Source organism: Balaenoptera physalus, assembly GCF_965194825.1.
Source record: "Balaenoptera physalus genome assembly, chromosome: 16".
Taxonomy (NCBI): domain Eukaryota; kingdom Metazoa; phylum Chordata; class Mammalia; order Artiodactyla; family Balaenopteridae; genus Balaenoptera; species Balaenoptera physalus.
The window spans coordinates 75,108,406-75,130,055 of NC_138898.1; the positions used below are offsets into that span (position 1 = coordinate 75,108,406).

Consider the following 21,650-nt stretch of genomic DNA (forward strand, 5'->3'; position numbering starts at 1 on the left):
TTCACTGGTGTTTTGCCTGAACGTCATATCACTTATTCTGCTCACTGAAATTATGTTAAGTCTTAATTTTTTAATCTAAGATTTCAGGTATTCTACCTAATTTGTCCTGAGGACAAATTGTATGTGACAACTAAATGTGACACATGACTCTGGGGTGGATCCTTTGCTAAAAAAGACAATATTGGGACAACTGGAGAAACCCCAATGGGGTCTGTGGACTAGATCATAGTGATGGATCAATGTTAACATCAGATTTTTTTTTTTTAATTTTTTAATTTATTATTTATTTATTATTTTTATTTTTGGCTGTGTTGGGTCTTCGTTTCTGTGCGAGGGCTTTCTCCAGTTGCGGCGAGTGGGGGGGGGCCACTCTTCATCGCGGTGCGCGGGCCTCTCACTATCGCGGCCTCTCTTGTTGCGGAGCAGAGGCTCCAGACGCGCAGGCTCAGTAATTGTGGCTCACGGGCCCAGTTGCTCCGCGGCATGTGGGATCTTCCCAGACCAGGGCTCGAACCCGTGTCCCCTGCATTGGCAGGCAGATTCTCAACCACTGCGCCACCAGGGAAGCCCTTAACATCAGATTTTAATGGTTATCCTGCGGTTATTCAGGAGAATGTCTTTGCTAGAAGGAAACACACCCTAAAGAATGTAGGAGTGATGGAATTTCAAATTGGTAACCTACTCTCAAATGATTCAGGGGGGAAAAAGTTCTTTGTACTATTCTTACAACTCTCCTGTGAGTTTGGAACTATTTCAAAATAAAAAAATAAATTTAAAAAGCAACCCTAGGAGCTTCAGGCAAGGCAGGCCCTCAAAGAATCGGGCACTGACTCAGAAGGCAGCACTGGGCAGTGCTGGGGCCCAGAGCCATTGTGTGAGAAGGGGCTACACAGCACACCAGACTCCCAGGGGTTTCTGCTTCCTGCTTTGTAAGACGAGGAGGCTGGGCCCAATGATCCCCTAAAACCCAACTTGTTCAACCAAACAGAACCAGAAAGACCAGCCCCAAAATAGTTTAACAAGGCGAATAACTTTGAGAGACTCGTTGCCATGAAACTGTGGGCTGTGGCAACCTTCTGCTCCTGCCCAGTAAAGCCACATGATCAATGACACACATTCCAACCCAGAGTCAGGTTCAGGTTCAGGGCCCCCTCAAGCCCCAAGCTGGGCAACACCATTCCCCGACAACATCATCAGGAATACCAACTTCCCAAGGGGACCTGGGCCTCCTTCGAAGGCTTCAAAATTCAGGCTTCCATGTTTGTTTTGTTTTTAGAAAATTGAACTAATGAAACTTTCTGTAACTACTTGCCAACTCTCTTGGGAGTCAGACTTCAAGAAGGGGGCCTCGGGGCTTCCCTGGTGGCGCAGTGGTTGAGAATCCGCCTGCCAATGCAGGGGACACGGGTTTGAGCCCTGGGCTGGGAAGATCCCACATGCCACTGAGCAACTAGGCCTGTGAGCCACAATTACTGAGCCTGCGCGTCTGGAGCCTGTGCTCCGCAACAAGAGAGGCTGCGATAGTGAGAGGCCCGCGCACCGCGATGAAGATGGCCCCCGCTTGCCACAACTAGAGAAAGCCCTAGCACAGAAACGAAGACCCAACACAGCCATAAATAAATAAATAAATTAATTAAAAAAAAAAAAAAAAAAAGAAAACTCTGTTAGGCGCTATCCTAAGCGCTTTAAAAAAAAAAAAAAAAAAAGAAGGGGGCCTCTCCAGGTAAGCCCTGGATACAGAAAGGATACTTTTCCTGAATGCTGCATCTATTTCCTTAGAGTCCCACACAGATAACACAGGGCCTTATGAGACCAAGAGAATGAGCTGCATTTTGGAAACCTGTTTATCCCTCTACATGGCACTTACAGGCCACGGAGCACATGCCACACATTATATTCATGAAGCTCTGGAGTTTAGTGACGATCAAGGTTACACTGCTACCAAGTAGCGAAGTAGGTTTAAATGCAGATTTTTTTTTTAAACAGCTTTGTTGAGATATAATTGACATACAATTTTTAAAGGGTACAATTTAGTAAGTTGTGATACACGTGTACACTCTTTTTTTTAAAATTTTTCTTGCTTGTTTTTATTTATTTTTTTATAAATTTATTTATTTATTTTTGGCTGCATTGGGTCTTTGTTGCAGTGCACAGGCTTCTCATTGCTGTGGCTTCTCTTGTTGCAGAGCACGGGCTCTAGGTGCACGGACTTCAGTAGCTGTGGCACACGGGCTTAGTTGCTCTGCAGCATGTGGCATCTTCCCGGACCAGGGCTCAAACCCGTGTCCTCTGCATTGGCAGGCAGGTTCTTAACCACTGCGCCACCAGGGAAGTCCCAACACGTATACACTCTTGAAACCATCACCACAGTCAAGATAATAAGCATATCCATCACTCCCTAAAAGTCTCCTCATGTCTCTGTGTAATCCCTCTCTCCCACCCCTCACAACTCTCCACTATACCATCCCCAGGCAACCACTGAACTACTTTCTGTCACTATAGCCATATATGCATTGTCTAGAATTGTTTATATATGGGTTCATACAGTATATACTTTCCTTTGTTTGGCTTCTCCACTGGACATGACCATTTTGAGATTCATTCATATTGTAGCAGGTAGCAATGGTTCATTCCTTTTTATTGCTAAGTAGTAGCCCATCAGATGGATAACATCACAGTCTACTTATCAGTTCGCCTGTTGATGGAACAAGTAGGATTTTTTCAGTTTGGGGCCATTACAAGTAAACCTACTCTGAAGACTTACGTGCAAGCCTTTCTGTGGACATGTATCTTCGCTTCTCTTGAGTCTAAAAACAAGTACATGAGAGAGAAACGGCTGTGTCAAGAAGCTGCCACACTGTTTTTCAAAATGGCTATATCATTTTACACCCAACGGCAGATGAGAGCTCCAGTTAGTTCTTCCACTGTCTCGCCAACACATGATACACACAGTCTTTTAAATTGTAGCCATTCTGATAGGTGTGTAGTAGTCTCTCATTGTGGTTTTAGTTTGCATTTCCCTAAGGTCTAACGACAGGCTGAGCATCTTTTCATGTGCTCATCTGCCATCCACATAACTTCTTTGGTGAAGTGTCTGTTCAAGTCTTTTGTCTCTTTTTTAATTGGGTTGTATGTTTTCTGATTGTCGAGTTTTTTGAGTCCTCTATATGTTCTGGATACAAATCCTTGATCAGATATGTGATTTGCAAATATTTTCTCCCAGTATTTGGCTTGTCTTTTCATTCTCTAAGTGGTATATTTTAAAGAGCAGAATTTTAAAATTTTGAAGTGCAATTATTGATTCGTTCTCTTATGGATCATATCCAAGAAATCTTTGCCTAACCCAAGGTCACAAAGGCTTCTTCCTATATTTTCTTCTAGAAGTGTGACAGTTTTAGGTTTTATGTTTAGGTATATGATTCATCTTGAGTTAACTTTTGTATAGGGTGCAAAGTATGGCTCAGGTTCATTTTTCTGAATATGGATATCCAATTATTTCAGCATCATTTTTTGAAAAGACTATCTTCGCTGAGTTGACTTCGCATGTCCGTCAACAATCAGCTGTCCATCTATGTGTGGGTCTATTCCTAGACTCTCTATTCTATTCCATTGACCTGTATATCTTTCTTTATGCCAATACTACACTGCCTTGATATGGCAGCTATATAATAAGTCTTAAAATCAGGTAATCTTAATTAACCTTATTTATCAGAGTTAATCCTCCAAGTTTGATTCCCTCTTCAAAATAGTTTTGGCTCTTCTTGGTTCTTTGCATTTCCATGTGAATTTTGGAATCAGCTTGTCAATTTCTACAAAAAACCTTGCTGGGATTTTGATAGGGACAGAGTAAAGGGACAAAGTAGGTACAGTAAGTCCCCTACATACAAACCTTCAAGTTGCGAACTTTCAAAGATGCGAACGTGCCCAGAGAAAGGACGAAGAGAGACAAGAGGAAGAAGTAACTGAAGAATTGAAGAGATTCACGACACAGGAAATGACAAGGGGATTTTTTTTATCTGAGGAGGCACTGTTAGTTTTTGAGGCACAGGACCCAAACGTAGCACGGTACACGAAGGTTCAGCAGCCGTTCAGAATGCAATCCAGTGCTACTGTGTCATCTATGACAAGAAAAAAGGACCTACTACCCAGACATCACCGGATCGGTTTTTCAAGAGGGTAGATAGAATTGAACCCAGCAAGGAACCAGAACCTGTGCCATCAACGTCATGTGTGAGTGAAATTGCAGCTTGCCCTCCATCTCCTATTGCTGACAATCCTTCAGCTCTACCATCTTCCACCTCGTCTCCCGCCTCCAGTCAGTAACTCTTCTTGCCTGTTCACTTGATACCAGCCCCTGTATGCCAGCTGTTGTACTGTACTGCTGTACTTTTCAAGGTATTATACTGTAAGATTATAAATGTTTTCTTTATTTTTTGTTTGTTTTTTATGTATTATTTTTGTGAAAAGTATTACTAACCTATTACAGTACAGTACTATATAGCCGATTGTGTTAGTTGGGGTACCTAGGCTAACTTTGCTGGACTTACGAACAAATTGGACTTAAGAACACACTCTTGGAACGGAACTTGTTTGTATGTAGGGGACTTACTGTAATTAAATAGTTAATCCTGCTAGGAGATTGTAAGTAAAGAAAAAAGTATCGGCGACCTCTGTGAGTTAATGATGACTCAAGAAAGCAGACTTGCTTAGCAACAAAACCATGCAACAGAAGTATGAGACACACCCCCAAAGAGTAAAACAATGGTGGCATGAGACCCACAGCCTAACCCATATCCTGACTCAGTAAGTTAATGATTCCTAGGACACGCTCCTCTGCATGTACTAAAAACAAAAATATAAGGAAAAGGTGACATTATACCAAAACCTGAGATGATTTACCAGTTTTAGCATATGTTACCGCCTTTTTGCTCATTTCCATAGTGCCACGACAGTCCTGGCTTGACCAAGTAGGGACAAGAAAACTCCCCTGGCCAACCTGGAGGAGGAGTTGATGAGGGAAGCCTGACGTCAACTCTAGAATGAGGAAGAGGGTGGCCTTTTCCCCCTCCCCACTTTTCCTTTGATTATAAAACTGTGGCCCACTAAGTTCTCAGCAGACGGCACCCTCTTGCCCGTCCGCTACTTGTAACCTCACAAGCGTCCTATTCTAATAAATCACTTCTTATCACTTTGCCTCTCACTGAATTCTTTCTGCACTGAGACATAAAGAACCGGAGCTCCTCGGAGCCCTCCCCGAAACACCACCTAGCGGTTTCAATTTGACTGAAATTGAGTTGAATCTATATATCATTTGGGGGAGAACTGATATCTTAGCAATACTGAATTTTCCAGCCCATGAACATGGCATGTCTCTCCATCTATTTAGATCTCCCTTAATTTCTCTCAGCAATATTTTGTGGTTTTCAGTTTACAGGCCTTACAAATTTTTGTCAGATTTATTCCTAAGTACTTCATGTTTTTGATGCTATTATAAATGGTGCTTTTAAAAAATTTTTCAGTTTCTGATGATTCACTGCTAACACACAGAAATGCAACAGATTTTTGTATATTGATCTTGTATCCTGCAACTTTACTAAACCCACTTATTAGTTCTAGTAGCTTTTTCAAAGATTCCATCACATTTTCTACGATGATCATGTCTGTGAATAGACACTTTTACGTCTTCCTTTCCAATGTGGATTTTTTTTTTCCCCTTGCCTGGGTGCACTGGCTAGAACCTGTAGTACAACGGTGAACAGAAATGATGAGAATGGACATTCCTGTCTTGCTCCTGATATTAGGGGAAAAGTATTCAGTCTCTCACAATTAAATATGTTAGCTGTAGTTTTACATAGATCCCCTTTATTGGGTTAAGGAAGTTCCCTTCTTTTCCTACTTGCTGAGGGTTTTCTTTTTTTTTTTTTTAATCAGAAATAGATGTTGGATTTTTCAACTCTGTGCAGACAGTTGTTGATTCCTCTCTCCTGCTCTAAGGCCTGAGGTCCTGTTTATCTTGTTTACACACTGTTCCTGAGGATCTCTTTAGCTTTCTGTAAGAAACTTCTGCTTCGGGACTTCCCTGGTGGCACAGTGGTTGAGAATCCGCCTGCCAATGCAGGGCACACGTGTTCGAGCCCTGATCCGGGAAGATCCCACATGCTGCGAAGCAGCTAAGCCCGTGCGCCACAACTACTGAGCCTGCGCTCTAGAGCCCGCGAGCCACAACTACTGAGCCCGCGTGCCACAACTACTGAAGCCTGCGCACCTAGAGCCCAAGCTCTGCAACAAGAGAAGCCACTGCAATGAGAAGCCCGCGCACCGCAACAAAGAGTAGCCCCCGCTCGCCCCAACTAGAGAAAGCTTGTGCGCAGCCATGAAGACCCAACATCGAAGACCCAATGCAGCCAAAAATAAATAAACAAATAAATAAATAATAAATAAATTAAAAACAAAAAACAAAAAAAAAACTTCTGCTTCATCATGCCTGGGTAGATGTTGGATTTTGTCAAATGCTTCTTCTGCACCTACTGAGATGATCATATGGTTTTGCTTTTTTAGTTTGTTAATGTGGTGAATTACATGGATTGATTTTCAAATGCTAAACCAACCCTGCATTCTTGGGGTAAACCCCACTTGGTCATATTACATCATCCTTTTTATATATTGCTGAATGAGATTGGCAAAAATTGTGTTTAGAATTTTAGCATCTACGTTCATGAGGGATCCTGGTCTTTAGTCTTCCCTCCTTGCAATGTCTTTGTCTGGTTTTAGTATCAGGATAACACAAGCCTAATAGAATGAGTTGGGAGTGTTCTCTTCTCTTCAATGTTCTGGAAGAGTAAGGGTGGAATTGGTATTACTTCTTCCTTGAATGTTTGGTAGAATTCACCAGGGAAGCCATTTGGGCCTGGAATAGGCACTATTCCCAGCCCCGTGTGAACATGCCACATTGTTTCCCTAACTCTTTCTTTCAACTGGTTCTTTCCTTAGCCTCAGGTAGTTCCCTTGCTGATCAGTTCTCAGCTGGATCCCTGATGGGGGTGGAGGGGTACTCTATAGATCTCTACTTTTCTCTCTGTGCATCTCTCTTCTCCAGTACAGTTCTGTCCTACAAACCCTGGCTGCTTTCATCTCCTTGAACTCTCAGCTCCATCTCCTCAACTCAGAGAGTCTGTCTAGCTCTGCCTGGTTTCCCCTGTGCCATGGCCTGAAAGTGCTCTCACAGCAGTGACCGGAGGCAATTGTAGTGCGCACCCCAATTCTCCCTGTGGTATAAGAAAGATACTTGCGGGTGGGAGGGAGGGAGATGCAAGAGGGAAGAGATATGGGGACATATGTATACGTATAACTGATTCACTTTATATAAAGCAGAAATTAACACACCATGTAAAGCAATTATACTCCAATAAAGATGTTTTAAAAAAAAAAAGAAAGAAAGATACTTGCTCTTTGTCCCTGGTTCCTGGCACAGAGCTCCTAAAACACTTGGAATTTCCTGAGTGATAAGGTGATAGGCATGTCTTTTGTTCTAATGAGATGACTCTTGGCAGGTCCCTAAATAACTTCAGGATGGGGGCTGGTTGCCAGAAAGACCAAGCCTTGATTACATGCCTCGAACTTTCGGCCCCATCCCACAACTCTGGGCAGAGGAGATTGAGCTAATCACCAACAGCCAGTGATTTAATCAAACATGACTACGTGATAAAACCTCCATTAAAAAAATCCCTAAATGTTGAGATCTGGAGAGCTTCCGGGATGGTGAACACATCCAGGTGCTAGGAGGGTAGAGCACCCAGAGAGGGCACGGAGGCTCCAAACCACCCCTGCCCCCAGCAGCCTGCCCTATGCATCTTATCCATATGGCTGTTCTTGAGTTGTATCCTTTACAGTAAACCAGCAAATGCAAGTAAAGTGTCTTCCTGAGTTCCGTGAGCCATTCTACCAATGTATTGAACCTGAGGAGGGCATCATGAGAACCCTGATTTATAGCCAGTCAGAAGTATGGGTGGCCCAGGACCTGAGACTGGCATCGTAAGTAGGGGCAGTCTCGTGGGACTAAGCCCCTCACTGGTGGGATCTGACTCTAACTCCAGGTAGGTAGTGTCAGAACTGAATTGAGTTCTTGGACACCCAAGTTGGTGTCCAGAGAACTGGGGAGGTAGTGCTGGGAAGAAAATGCATATTTGGTGTCAAGAGGGAAAAACCTCTCAAGAGATCACTGTCCTTCACTGACTAATGTCCAGTGTTGCATGTTTTTGTCCATCTTTTGATTGTTTCAGACAGGAAGGTAAATCAGTCCCTGTTACTCCATCTTGGTCTAAAGTGGAAATCCTCAAATCCAAGTCTTCTTAACCACCACTCCCCAGGCCTCCTGTACCTACTGCCATCAAGGGGGCTCATACTGGAATCGTCTGATTCCGTGTCTGATTCCATGTCTGACTCACGAAACCCAAGGCGAAGCAAAAGTTTATCTGTGTCATCAGTCCTTGCACAGAGGCCTGGCCCACTGGAGAGTCTCAGGAAATGGTGCTGGATGGCCACATGCTTGTACACAAGCCCTGGTTCAAAATCTAAGGTGCTCCAATGCCAGGAAGAAAGGCCAAGGCTTTATACCAGGACATCAGGAAAAAAATCAAAATTCTTCACTAGCCAGGAGATGTGGGGAGTTGGTCTTCCCCTAATGACAGTAAAAGGACAGCCCAAGCAAGAGCCCAGAATAGGAAGTGCTTTGATAAAAGGGACAAATGCTCTGGGAAACTGAAACTTGCAGTTTCAAATACTCCTTTGTTTCATCATTCTCTGAGAACCTAAATATTTTTCTAGTTGGTAAAAGGGGACTTTCCTAGGAATCTCTTCAAAAGATAGGAGATTAATAATATTGGTCTTACAAGTTTTTACTTAATTTTAGATAATTTCATTCCATCATCCCTCAGTTTAAAAATCCCTCAAATAACATTAACACTTGGAAACAAGCTTTTCTCTCTCTCTTTTTTTTTTTAATGAAGGATGGGAGAAAACACCAATAGTTCTATCCTGACTACCCTAGCCATAACCATATCTTGATGCCCAGAAATGGTACATAAAGTGTGAAGAATAAATCAATTCCTAGACACATTTTACAGGACTTTCCTAAATTAGGTCATGACAACTTTAAAGGTCAAATAAAGGCAAAAACACTTTCATTCTAAGTACTTAGGCATCATATAGCTTCTTGCAGTGAGCTCTGAAACTTCCCCGTCAACAATGAAGCTCACACTCAAAGACTTAGATGAGAAACTAAAAGGGAAAAGGAACTGTCACGTAGGTAAAATTAAGAAAAGCATGATTCTGCCCATCACTAAAGGACACTGAGGGCCAGGTTTAAAGTCCTGCTGTGTTTTTTAAAGAGCAAGAGAAGGTAGCTTGACAGATGTAATATTCCCCTTCCATAAAGGAGGCTCTCACCAAAGACCCCGATCCACCACAGTACAGGCAATTCGAGCAAACATATTTTCACCAGAAGGAGAGTCTCAAACACAGCAATAATTATGTCACTCTCCTGCTTCAAATCCTTCTAGAAGTCTGCAATGTCCACAGAATTAAATTAAAAAAAAAAAACAAACCCATTACTATGGTGTACAATTATGAGTTCTTCATAACCTGTAAACCTACGTACCACAAGAACCTGTTCTCTTCCCACACGGCATATGTTCTTGTCCAGAGTTTCCCAAGGTTTGTAGGTCAGTTAAGTTTGGACACGGAAGATTAAACAGTTTAAAAGGATTCCTTACTGTAGGGCCCCCCCCCAAGCTTTTAATTTGTTGATGTGCACCACCCAGCTCCCAGAATTTCCCGTGAACACCTCACTGGAGCAGCCGCTTCAAACCCTGCCTCTTCTCTAAATGCCACCCTCTTAAGTCTTCCTTCTTCTACACCTCAGGAAGGCACTGCTTCTCTACTGTCTTCCCTCTTACTGCCCTTCCCCCCTCAGCTCCTAGGGGTCTGGCTTCTGCCTCTGTCAGGCCACAGACTGCAGTTCTCGAAATGTGGCACCTCGTCTTGGGTCCCTTCACCGGTGCACCCAGGGCCCCTCCCACACCTTTCCCCACCCCTCTCGACTTAGCTGACTACTTCTTTTGAAAATTAAAAATACAGAAAGACAAAAACATAGAATAAAAAACAAATACTTAAATTCCTGTTAATCAATCAGAAGGACAACCATTAGACTATGCTGACAATGCCATGTTTAAGTCTTTTTTTAAATAAAAGAACAAAACAGGGTAATCAAAGTATCCTTTGATTTCTGGTGACAAAACGATCCCACTCCTCCTCTCCCCAAAGGCAAGCACCTTACGGTGTACTGCACATCCTTCTAGAATCCATTTTTATATTTTTACACACAGATGTATGTATTCATGAACAATAAAGATCGTGAAGTTTTACAAAAACACTTAGCACAATGACATCATACAACAGGTATAATTTATCAACTTTCTTTTTCACTCAACAAGATCTACCCATACTGACACTCACTCAGTAAGATCTACCAATATTGATTTCACTGATCTAGCAGAACGGATCCTCTTGCTTCTACCGCTACCTCCAGTTATTGAAACCAGGTCCTGTCTCTAAGTGCTCTGCATGTGTTATCTTATTTACCCCACCCAACAACCCACTGAGAAGATGCTCCCAATGCCCACAGCTGGCACAGGGCAGGGATGGCACTTCACCAATTTGGCCAAGTCCAAGGCTGTGCCCTTCACCCCTGTGCTAAGGTGCCCTCTTCCTATCAATAGCCAATGCAGCGCCTTCCGTGCCAGGTGTTTTGTATGTATTATGTCTCTTAATCCTCTGAATCACCCCAGGTGTGAAGTACAAATAATTATCCTCATTATAGAGATGATGCAACTTGGACTGGAGAAGGTGCTAGAGCTCTGGTGTGAACCATGACTATCCAGCTTCAGAGTCCAAGTTCTTAGCCACTGGGCTCAATGTCAGATTTGCTTTAAAAAAAATAAAAAGTTGAAGATGAGATGAGAAAGGTGGGCTGGCACGAGATGGTGAGAGACTTGAACGCCCAGGTCAGCAATATCGGTTGACTGGGTACATGGTATTAGTCCAGTGTCACTAGCCCCTGATCACACGGTGGCAGAGCAGCCTGGGAACAGGGAAACGATACTCACGGTCATGGACCTTATAGCAGTGCTTCTGCAAGCGCTGGACGTCCCACTCCTCCAGCACGCCGTGAGTCATCAGCAGCTGGAGGAATCGCCGGTGGACATCAGTCATGACGCCCATTCTCCTCGTGCTGCCCTGCATGGATGGAGGAACTGAAAAAAGAAGCAAAGGCAATCCAGTCATGTCTGAGCACACCAAAAGCAACGTTCCACGGTCCGTTCCAATTTACATTAACAGATAAAAGTGTGTTATGGTTTTTAAAATCTAGTTCATCGCGATGAATAGTACAAAGACGAAAAGGACACGAGTCAGGGGTGAGGCAAATTAGTACTGGGCAGTGGTGAGAAGTGTGGACTCTGGAAGCAGCCAGAAAGCCTGGATTCACAGGCGGCTCCACCACGGAGGTGTGTGAAACGGGGACACTTAACCTCCATGTGCTTCAGTTTCTGATCTGTTAAGTGAGAATAGTGATAGAAACGTCTTCCCTAGAATTACTATGAGGATTAAATGAGTAAATACACATAAAAGCCTGTAACAACTATAAATGGAGTATAACCTTTAAAAATTGTGAATCACTCTGTTGTACACCTGAAACTTATATAATATTGTATATCAACTATACCTCAATAAAAAAATACATATAAGAGCATGGTAACAGACTAGACACTAAAAAAAAAATTTTAGCTATTTTTACTAGTAGACACTTCTGGGTCTGAAACTTGGCTCAGCCTCCTACCAGATCTATGGCCTGGGATAAATTTAGCTGAGGCCCCATTTCTCACTATAAAATCAGAATAACTTTCACTGCTTAGAGAACTACTAGTAAACACTTAATAAATGCTAGTTTCCTTCCCCTTTCCCAAACCACTAATAAAACAACTGTCATGCTAGGACTGCAGGGTGTTTTTCAAAATCTCCTGCTCTCTACTAAAATGCTATCTTTCCACAAACCACAAAGATCAGAGCTGATAAAAGGACTGCACAAGCCCTGATCAAAAAGCCTGCCCCTGCCACAGAGAGGTGGTGCAGTGCAGCGGCTAAGACCTCAGGGTGAGAACTAGACAGGTGGCTTTGAGACCTGTGCCTGCCAGACCCGCCTGATCTTAAGAATCAACCTGTGTATTAAAAATGCAGAGCCCCAGGTCTTTTCTGGAGGTTCTGACTGCAGAGGGGCTTGAAATTCTGAGGTTTTAACATCCACTTCAGGTGATGCCATGATCTTATAAGAAAGTCGCTGTTACCTTAGGCAAATATAACACAGACACATTTTTAGCTAATATGCTTAATCTCAGTCTTTTCTTCTATAAAATGGGGATAATACGATCTTTAAAGAATAAGATGCAGTTTAAATGAGATATGACTACCAAGGGTTTGCCAAGAACTAGCACTAGGAGATACGCAAGAAGGCTAGTTCCTGTTCTTTTTAAACGGCGTCATCAGCTGGGCCTCAGAGCTGGGGAGATGCACCATCTCATGACCAGCTTCTCTGCCTGCCTGCTAGCTCTCCTCGAGAATATCTCACCAGCATCTCAACCTCAACCAATCCCAAACCAGACTCATCTTCTCCTTCCTCGACCCCTTCCTCCCCGCGAGTCCTCTCCGAGAATCATCTGGTTTGGGTGGTACAGTCCACGCAGACATACAGACACCACAGACCTGAGCATCAAACCCTGATCCTGCTCTCCTCTGAGGCTGACGAGATCCAGCCAGCCCCCAAGTCCTGCCACGTCTACTTCCTATCACTAGGATCAGGTACCTTCATTCATCCATTCTAGTTTTAGGTATTGAGTACCCCTTATTTGCCAGTGATTGTTCCAGACACAAGAACAGAATATGCTGGGCTGAGGAATTTGGACTTTTATCCTAGAAACTCTGGAGATTCATGCTTTCCCAACTAAGGGTCTTTAAGTAGATGATACAGCCAGGCTGTTAAACCAGATCAAAAACTTGCCAAATTGCATAATTAATAAAACCTAGCTATATGACACAGCAGTTACTTCTAAAACATAAGAATGCCAAAAAATTTACAGTAAAAGCATAGGAAAATATACACTCTGTGAACTAACCAAAAGAGAGCTGGTGTGGCTATATTAATATGACACAAAATAGACTTTAAGGCGGAAAGCATTACTAGAGATAAGGATGGTCCCCATAAAATGATAAAAAGGTTCAGTTCCAAAGAAGCCATAACAATTTTAAATATTTAAGCACATAATAACAGAACCTCAAAACAGTTAACAGACCTACGAAAATAAACATACAAATCCATAACCATAGTGGGAGATTCTAACATATCCCTCTCCATCACTGATAAATGAACAAAAAAATGTGTGTATAGAGAAGATCTGTAAAACACAACAAAAAGCTTAATGTGATGGACATGCATAAAACATTGTACTCAACAGTCACAGAATAGACAGTCTTCAAGCATACCTGGAACAGTTTTGCAAACTGCCACATATGGGTCAGAAAGTAAGTCTTAGCAAACTGTAAAAGACTGGTCTCATACAGAACATGTTCTCTGACTGCAATGCAATAAAGGTGGGAACCAGAAACAGAAAGAAAAGTAGAAAAACTGTTTAAAATTTAAGAAACATACTCCTAAATAATCCTTTATCAAAGATGAATTGTTAATGGAAATCAGAAAATATTTTGAACTGAAAATAAAATATTACACATAGAAATTGGTGGGAGGCAACTAAAACAGTAGAGAGAAATTAATAGCCTTAAATGTTTATATATATATTTTTTTTGGGAGGGGGGTGTGAAAATTAGTGAGTTAGACATCCATCTGAAGAAGCTATAAAAATAATAACAGCAAACTAAATCCAAAGAACGTTAAAGAAAGAAAATAATAAAGACCAGAAATTAATGAAATAGAAAATAAGTGCATATCTGAAAAGATCAATAAAACCAAAATTATTCTTTGAAAACACTTAATAAAAGTGACAAACCTCTGACAAGATTTTCCAAGAGAGAGAAAACTTATAAATAAATAATATTTGGAATGAAAAAGGGAAACTAATTGCAGACACAAACATTTTAAAAAGATATTATAGACAACTTAAAATAATCTGTATTTTAAATGTGTACAAAGTCACAGGAAATTCATTCAAAACTGACTAAAGATAATTTAAAAACCTGAACAATTTCATAACCATTAAAGACATTTTATGGGAAATGTATCTTCCCACAAAGAACACTTCAGGTCCCAATGGATTTATCAAGAAATCCTACCAAACATTCTAGAAACAAATCATTTCAAATGTTACATAAACTATCCCAGAGCCAGAAAAAGAACAAACCATCCCCAAAGCATCTGATGAGGCTGACATAAGTTGGGCACTGAAACCTAACAAAGACTTCAAAAGAAGGTAAAATGAAAATCCGTTATCGTTCATGAACATAGCAAAATGTTAACACACCGAATCTAGCAATGTAAAAAGGACGATATATTGTGTGATTTATACCAGCAATGGTTAAACATCTGAAAGTCCATCAAATGTCATATGTCATAAAAAGAAAAGAAATTGAGTTATTTGCAGTGAGGTGGATGGACCTAGAGTCTATCATACAGAGTGAAGTAAGTCAGAAAGAGAAAAACAAATACCGTATGCTAACACATATATATGGAATCTAAAGAACAAACAAAAAAAATGGTCATGAAGAAACCTAGGGGCAAGACGGGAATAAAGACGCAGACCTACTAGAGAATGGACTTGAGGACACGGGGAGGGGGAAGGGTAAGCTGGGACGAAGTGAGAGAGTGGCATGGACATATATACACTACCAAATGTAAAATAGACAGCTAGTGGGAAGCAGCTGCATAGCACAGGGAGATCAGCTGGGTGCTTTGTGACCACCTAGAGGGGTGGGAGGGAGGGAGACGCAAGAGGGAGGGGATATGGGGATATATGTATATGTATAACTGATTCACTTTGTTATAAAGCAGAAACTAACAAACCATTGTAAAGCAATTACACTCCAATAAAGATGTTTAAAAAAAAATGTCATATGTCAATAATATCTCAATAAAGCTGTGGCAGGAGAAAAAAACCAATCAGTGTGAGCCACCACATTAATAGAAAGGAGAAAAAGCATACAATCATCTTAATAGATGCAGAAAATATAGTTGATAAAATTCAACATTTGTTCATACTAAAAACTCTTTAACAAACTTGGAATAGAAGGAAACTTCTACAAAAACCCACAGCACACATAACACTTAAGGATGAAATGTTCAAAGCAATCACTTTAAAATCCAAATTGATCCAATGCAATTGAATCAATACAATTCCAATCAAAATCCTCACAGGCTTTGTGTACATGTCTGTGTGTGATTTGACAAGATGGTTCTAAAATTTACATAGAAAATGTAAAGGCAAAGCAGCAAAGACATTCTTAGAGAAGATAAAGGCAGGAGGACTTGTCCTACCAGGTACCACGACTTATTATACAGGTAGAGTAATGAATAAAGGGTGATAATGGTACAGAAATGGACAAATAAGGCCAATGGAACAGAACAGACAACTAAGAAATAGAAATGTATACATATATGGATACTTGATATGTTGAAGAAATGGAACTCCAGATCAAAGCAGACTTTTCAATGAAAGGTGCCAGAACAACCCATTATTCATACGTGAAAAAAAATAAAACTAGACCCTTACTTCACATTATGCACAAAACTCAATTCTTGAGGATTAAGGTCATAAGAAAGGAAACACAATAAAACTTTTAGACAACAATATAGGAGTATATCTTTATGACCAAAGGTAGGGAAAGCAGAATTTCTTTAAAAGATATGAAAAGTACAAACCATAAAAGAATATACTGATAAATCCGATTTTGTTAAAATTAAGATCCTCTGTTCATCAAAAATACAGAAAGTGGGGGAGAGAGAGACAGAGACAGAGAGAGACAGAGAGACAAAAGACAAGCTCAAACTGGAAGGTATCTGAAACACATTTAAGCCACACACAAAAGATTCAGAATATATAAAGAAATCTTACAAATCAGTAAGGGGAAGGCAATGTAAGAGAAAAATGAGCAAGAGAAAATTTATGAAGAGAATGCACAAATGACTAATAAATACATAAAGAAATGTTCAATGTCATCAGGCAAATGAGTATTAAAACCATAGTGATTATGTCTTACCTGTCACCAGAAAGGCATAAATTCTTAAGAATGGCTGAGGCTGAAACTTTCATCCACTGCTGGTAGAGTATAAGCCCTTATAACCACTTCAGACATTGATTTGATATCACTAAAAATCTGATATCCCCAGAAATCTACTATTAGGTATATACCTTACAGAAACTTCCACATTTACCCCAGGAAGTATGTTTATGAAGCATGATGTAATAGCAAAAATCTGGCAACAGTATAAGTGCCAATCAACTGAAGAACACCTACATAAAGACTTTATAATCATACCATGGAATTCAAAACAGCAATGAAGTAGAGCTACTCATAGTAACATGGATGCATCTCATACATGTAATGTTATGTGCAAAAATCAAGTCACACAAAATATATATTCGGATCCCATTTATATAAAATCTAAAAACTAGCAAAACCGTACACTGCATTCATGAGAGATACATAGATACTAAAAAGTACAAGGAAAAACAAGGGAATGATAACACAATATTTAGGGCAGTAGTTATCTTTAGGGAGGGAAGAAAAGGATTCAGTGGAGGCTTTGAGGATATGACAATGTACTATTTCTTAACTTCGTGGTGTGCGGAAGGGTGTTCACTGTGCTTTTGTTCTTCAAACTTATATCACACATTTTTATAGGTGGGTAACTTATCTTAATAAAAAAAAAAAATTATATAAGTATGTTAAGGAACAGCCAAAATAAATGTTAATAAGAAGGAGGTATAGAACAGTATACAATGCTATAATTTGGGGAAAAGGGGTGGGAAAATGAGGATGAAAGATACATATAGGCTTGTTTATGCAGAGAAGTCAGTTGTCTCTATGAAAGGAGGGTGTATCACCATTCAAATAATTTAAAAATAGAAATGTTTGTGGAATAAGCAAATCTCAAACATAACTATCTGTGCCAAGTGCTAGACACAGTATTAATGTTTCACATTCACAGTCTCATTTCATCCTCCCCAGAGCCTTACGAGGAAAGCATTACTGACCCCATTTTACAGATGAGGAAACTGAGGTTGAGAGGGCACAAGGCGACACAGCGTTAGTAATGGAGACAGGGAAGTGACCATACAAAAAGCAGGGTGAGGAACTGTGGCAGCCTCAGTCCGAATTAGTGAGAAATATGAGTGAACGATAAAATTATGATCCAGGTCCCTTATCTGCAATTCTCAAATCTCGAAAGTTCTCAAAACTAATCTTCTAAGTTTGAAAACCTGATCTGACCTAAGGTGAGACTATTTATGGTTGATGTTTACCCCCTTCGCGTAAATACGCACATATTTAGCTGTGAGAAAAGTAATGCATTTGATCACAAGACATTGCCCCAGACCCCGTTGAAGATATGACAGAACATATAATATATGCTCCATATTACCTTTCGAAAATCCAAGAAATTTGGGATTCTGAACACATCCAGCCTCAGGGCTTTAAAATAAGAGGCTGTGGACATGTACAAAGTAAGAAGTTCTGTACCCAAAATAGAGGGGAAGCACAGAGGCCGGCGAGACTAAGAGGGTGGTCAGTGAAGGCCCTATTTTACGTATTCAGTTTAGACAGAATTTTGTATTTCGCTTTTTCAACTAATATTATGATTTAAAGTATTTTTTCACCTAATATTACGTTTTTAAAATGTCTGTCTGCGTGTGATGGACTAGCTTCCGGTCTACCTAGCTCTGCCGCCCCTCTCGGGGCCTCAGTTTCCCCATCAGGAATTGAGAAGCCCCAGCCCCCGGGCCCCGGAGCCACACTGCGGCACAGCACGCGGACCGACCCCCGGGGCCTGACCCCCACCGGCCGTCCGCCCCTCGCCTTCCTGAGCGGCCCTCTTCCTTCCCTGTCAGCCTCGCGCCCCCGCGCCCCCATTACCCACCGCACTGCCCAAGCGTAGCCCACACTGCCGGCGGCGAAGGCAAAAAGGCGGGCTCGGCCCCGCCCTCGGGGCGGGGCGAACGCGGACGCGGCGCTCCCATTGGTGATTGTAGCAGATTTGTCCCTCCCACCGGGTGACTCACTTCCTGTTCTCCAGCCCGCGCCGTTGCCTTGGAGTCGCGGGATCCGTCAGTTAGGGCGGGAGTTAGCGCATCTAAGCGGCTCTCGGTACCTTATGGGAAAGGGCTTCCGCTTCTCGTTCTCCGCCTCCCGCTCCGCAGTGGCACCGCGCGGCCCAAGAGGGGGAAGAGCAAGAGTGCAGTGTGCCCTCCTCAATGGGCGCGATTCCCATTCCCAGGACAAGATAGTGCCCGGCCCCGGGCCTCAGTTTTCCCATCTGTAGAACGGACAGTGTGGCCTCATGGTCAAGAAAGAGGCCTCTGTTGTCTTATAGCGCGCGCTAGAATCCTGACTCTGTCGCTTACTAGTTGCCAGATCTCGGGCGAGTCACGGAGCTGCACTGAGCCTCAGGTTCTTCTTCTGTCTAGTAGGGATAATAATAGTCCCTATGAAATAGTGTGTTTGTGAGGTTTTAAGAGATAACGGCACATGGAAGTGCTGACTAAATGTTAGCTACTGTCCTACCTGGGCACTGTTGTGAGAAGTAAATGAAGTTATTAACAGAGGTGAACGGACTGTTTTGCGTTTCCAGGGCACTCATTTTAACAAACGTTTGTATTCCAGTCCCTGGTCTGAGAGCTGGTCGTGCAGTCTAGCAGGGGCAACAGGTAACTAATTATAGACCAGTAGAAAGCGCAAGTGTCTATCCCTGTGATGAATCTTCAAGTCCCTACTTGGCCGGTTACCACTCCTGTGGTCTTGGACAACTTCTCAATCTCTCTGGTCCTCAGTTTTCTCATCTACTGCGGGAGGAAACCAGCAGAGTACTGTGGTTAAAAACTTGAGCTCTGGAGCTGGACTGTCTGGATTTGAAACCTGGTTCTTAAACTCAAAATCTCAGACCCAGGGCAAAGTACTGAAGCTCTCTGCCTCAGTTTGCTCCCTCTATAAAGCAGGATAATAATAGCACTTTGTTGATAGGATTGTTGTGAAGATTGAATGAGTTAATACATGCAAACCACTCAGAGGTGTGTCTGGCACATAGTAAATCCTCAATAAATGTGAACTTCCATTACTAATAAAGTACCTTATAAATTGTCCTAGGGGCAGTCGAATAAGAAAAGAACAGCCCTAATGAGACCATCCATGTTTTATTTACTCTGCACAGTTTTGGCAAACTTTCAATTCATAATCTACATTTAAAGTTGAGGCATTTCACGTAAAACCCTAGGGTATCTGACAGCTCTTGAAAAATGGGGCAATGTAGTGACAATCAGCCAGCATTCTGCCATGGCAGTGCTTGTTCGGAGCTTGGTAGAGACTACACCCCTTCGTAATGAATTGTGTGCTTTCCTGGTGTGTGTGGAGAAATAAAAACTGAGGACCATGAGTAGAAAACGCTGGGGACATTTCAGGATCAAAGGGACAAGAAAGAAGGTAGAAGGACAAGAAAGAAGGTATAAAGACAAGAAAGAGATTCAAGACAGAGTGGTATCAGGGGCAAAATAGGTAGGAGAGAGTTTTGAGAAGCAGGAAGTGGTCGGGATCTTCAGCGCTCTGGAGAGGGCAAGAAAGATGTGACCCGAGTTTAGAGTCTGATGGCCAGTTAGAGCCCATAGAGAGGGGAAGAAGCTAGGCTGGCCTCCGATAGGAGTGGATGCAGGGAAGCTGAGGTCGGGGGTGCTGACTACTTTTGGGAAGGATGGTTTGGGAAGGGGAGACACAGGAGCAGAGGGAAAAAGTAGAATAAAAACAGGGGAGACAGGAGAGGATGGAGTCAAGGACATACGGAGACAGGATTACTTTTACCCTAAGGAGGAAGAGAGACGCTCTGAAACAGAAGGAAAGGAAGTGAAAATGTTTAAATAAAGGCTCACCCCTGATGTATTCTATTTTCTCCATAAATTAGCAAACTATCATTCTGCTGAATAAAGGGGCTGGGGAGATGCTAGGGGACTTGAGGGGAGTCAAAAGGTTTGGAACAGAGGCCGAAGGGAATGCAAAAGTGAGGTTCCAGCAAAGGTTGAAACCTTAGATGTGTAGACAGGACAGTCGCTTACCCGATTCCCTCCCCCCCACACACACACAATCTCCCATTCGTGTGTCAGGGGCCTCAGAGCAAAAGCTTAGTGTGGATTCATCCTGGGGTGGGTCTTGGTTGGGCATATGCCACTGACTCTAGAAGGCAAAGCAACTGGAGAGCATTGGTGGGAGGGCCTTTGAAGTGATCCACCATGATGGGCAGGCAGAGGGAGGGAGGAGGGAAAGTGCTGAGAAATTGACATGGAGGATACTGCAACCAGAGACCTCAGTGAGGCAGGTTGGGTTCAGGAGGAGCAAGTAGTGAGTAAGGATTAGAGTTCATGATGAGGGAGTGAGTAACCCACCACTGGGTGACTGTCCTGTCTCAGCATAACTCCATCCTCAGAAGACAGCCCATTCTATGGCTTACGCATTGAGTATCTAACAGGACCTTTGCGTTGTCAGGCATTGGACTGTCTGCTACAGGACAACTCTGACAGTTCAAGCATTGCTTCTGAAAGTTGACCCTAAAAGGTACAAGAGCTACATGTCTGTAAATGTGTTGTATCAAAGGGAGGTGACTGAGGGCTTGGCTAAAGAGGAAGGTTGGGGCCAAATCATAGGCTAAGGCAGTGGGTCTTTAACCCGAGGACCACAGAAGCTATCAGAGAGGAAGTGATGAGATCAGTTTTGTATTTTAGACAAAGAACATTAGCACACCTGTTCGTGTCAAACACAGTTGAAACATTTATAGAAATTGACTATGCACTGGCCCACAAAGGAAGCTTAAATTCCAAAGAATCTACAGACTGTATTCACAAACCGCAACAAAGTAAAATTAAAAATCAACAACAAAAAGAGAGCCAAAAAGAAACCTATTCAACTCACAAGAATACACCTTAAATTAGTAACTGCAGTTGCTTCTCAGGAGGGGACCAGCAAAACAAAGTGATCTGTTTTTTATCACGTGCATCTTTTACTTATGAAAAGTAAAATTGAAAATTATCAGCATACATTTGAGTTTTATTTCTTAATCTGGGTATTCATTATTTTTTTATATCTTTTTGTATTTTGAAAGATTTTATAATACATTTTTAACGGAAAAACAACAGGGACTTCCCTGGTGGCGCAGTGGTTAAGAATCCGCCTGCCAGGGCTTCCTTGGTGGCGCAGTGGTTGAGAATCTGCCTGCCAATGCAGGGGACACAGGTTCGAGCCCTGGTCTGGGAAGATCCCACATGCCGTGGAGCAACTAGGCCCATGAGCCACAACTACTGAGCCTGCGCGTCTGGAGCCTGTGCTCTGTAACAAGAGAG

At 42.2% G+C, this 21,650-nt stretch overlaps 1 protein-coding gene across 4 annotated transcripts in view; it reads right to left on the reverse strand.

Moving 5' to 3' along the window:
* Nucleotides 1-18,278, reverse strand: part of NSMCE1 (NSE1 homolog, SMC5-SMC6 complex component) — a 35,572-nt gene extending 17,294 nt beyond the window's left edge. Inside the window, exons 1-2 of one of the 4 annotated variants that reach the window (XM_082431125.1) lie at nt 18,194-18,278; nt 11,163-11,309 (exon numbers count right to left, since the gene is read on the reverse strand). In XM_082431125.1, coding sequence (XP_082287251.1) covers nt 11,163-11,298 — 136 coding nt within the window. In that variant the 5' untranslated portion in view covers nt 11,299-11,309; nt 18,194-18,278. Of the gene's footprint in view, nt 1-11,158; nt 11,310-16,314; nt 16,341-18,193 lie in introns of those variants that run through there. The other 3 variants (XM_082431128.1, XM_082431124.1, XM_082431126.1) reach the window with 3 other exon arrangements.
* Between the last annotated feature and the right edge of the window lie 3,372 nt (nt 18,279-21,650).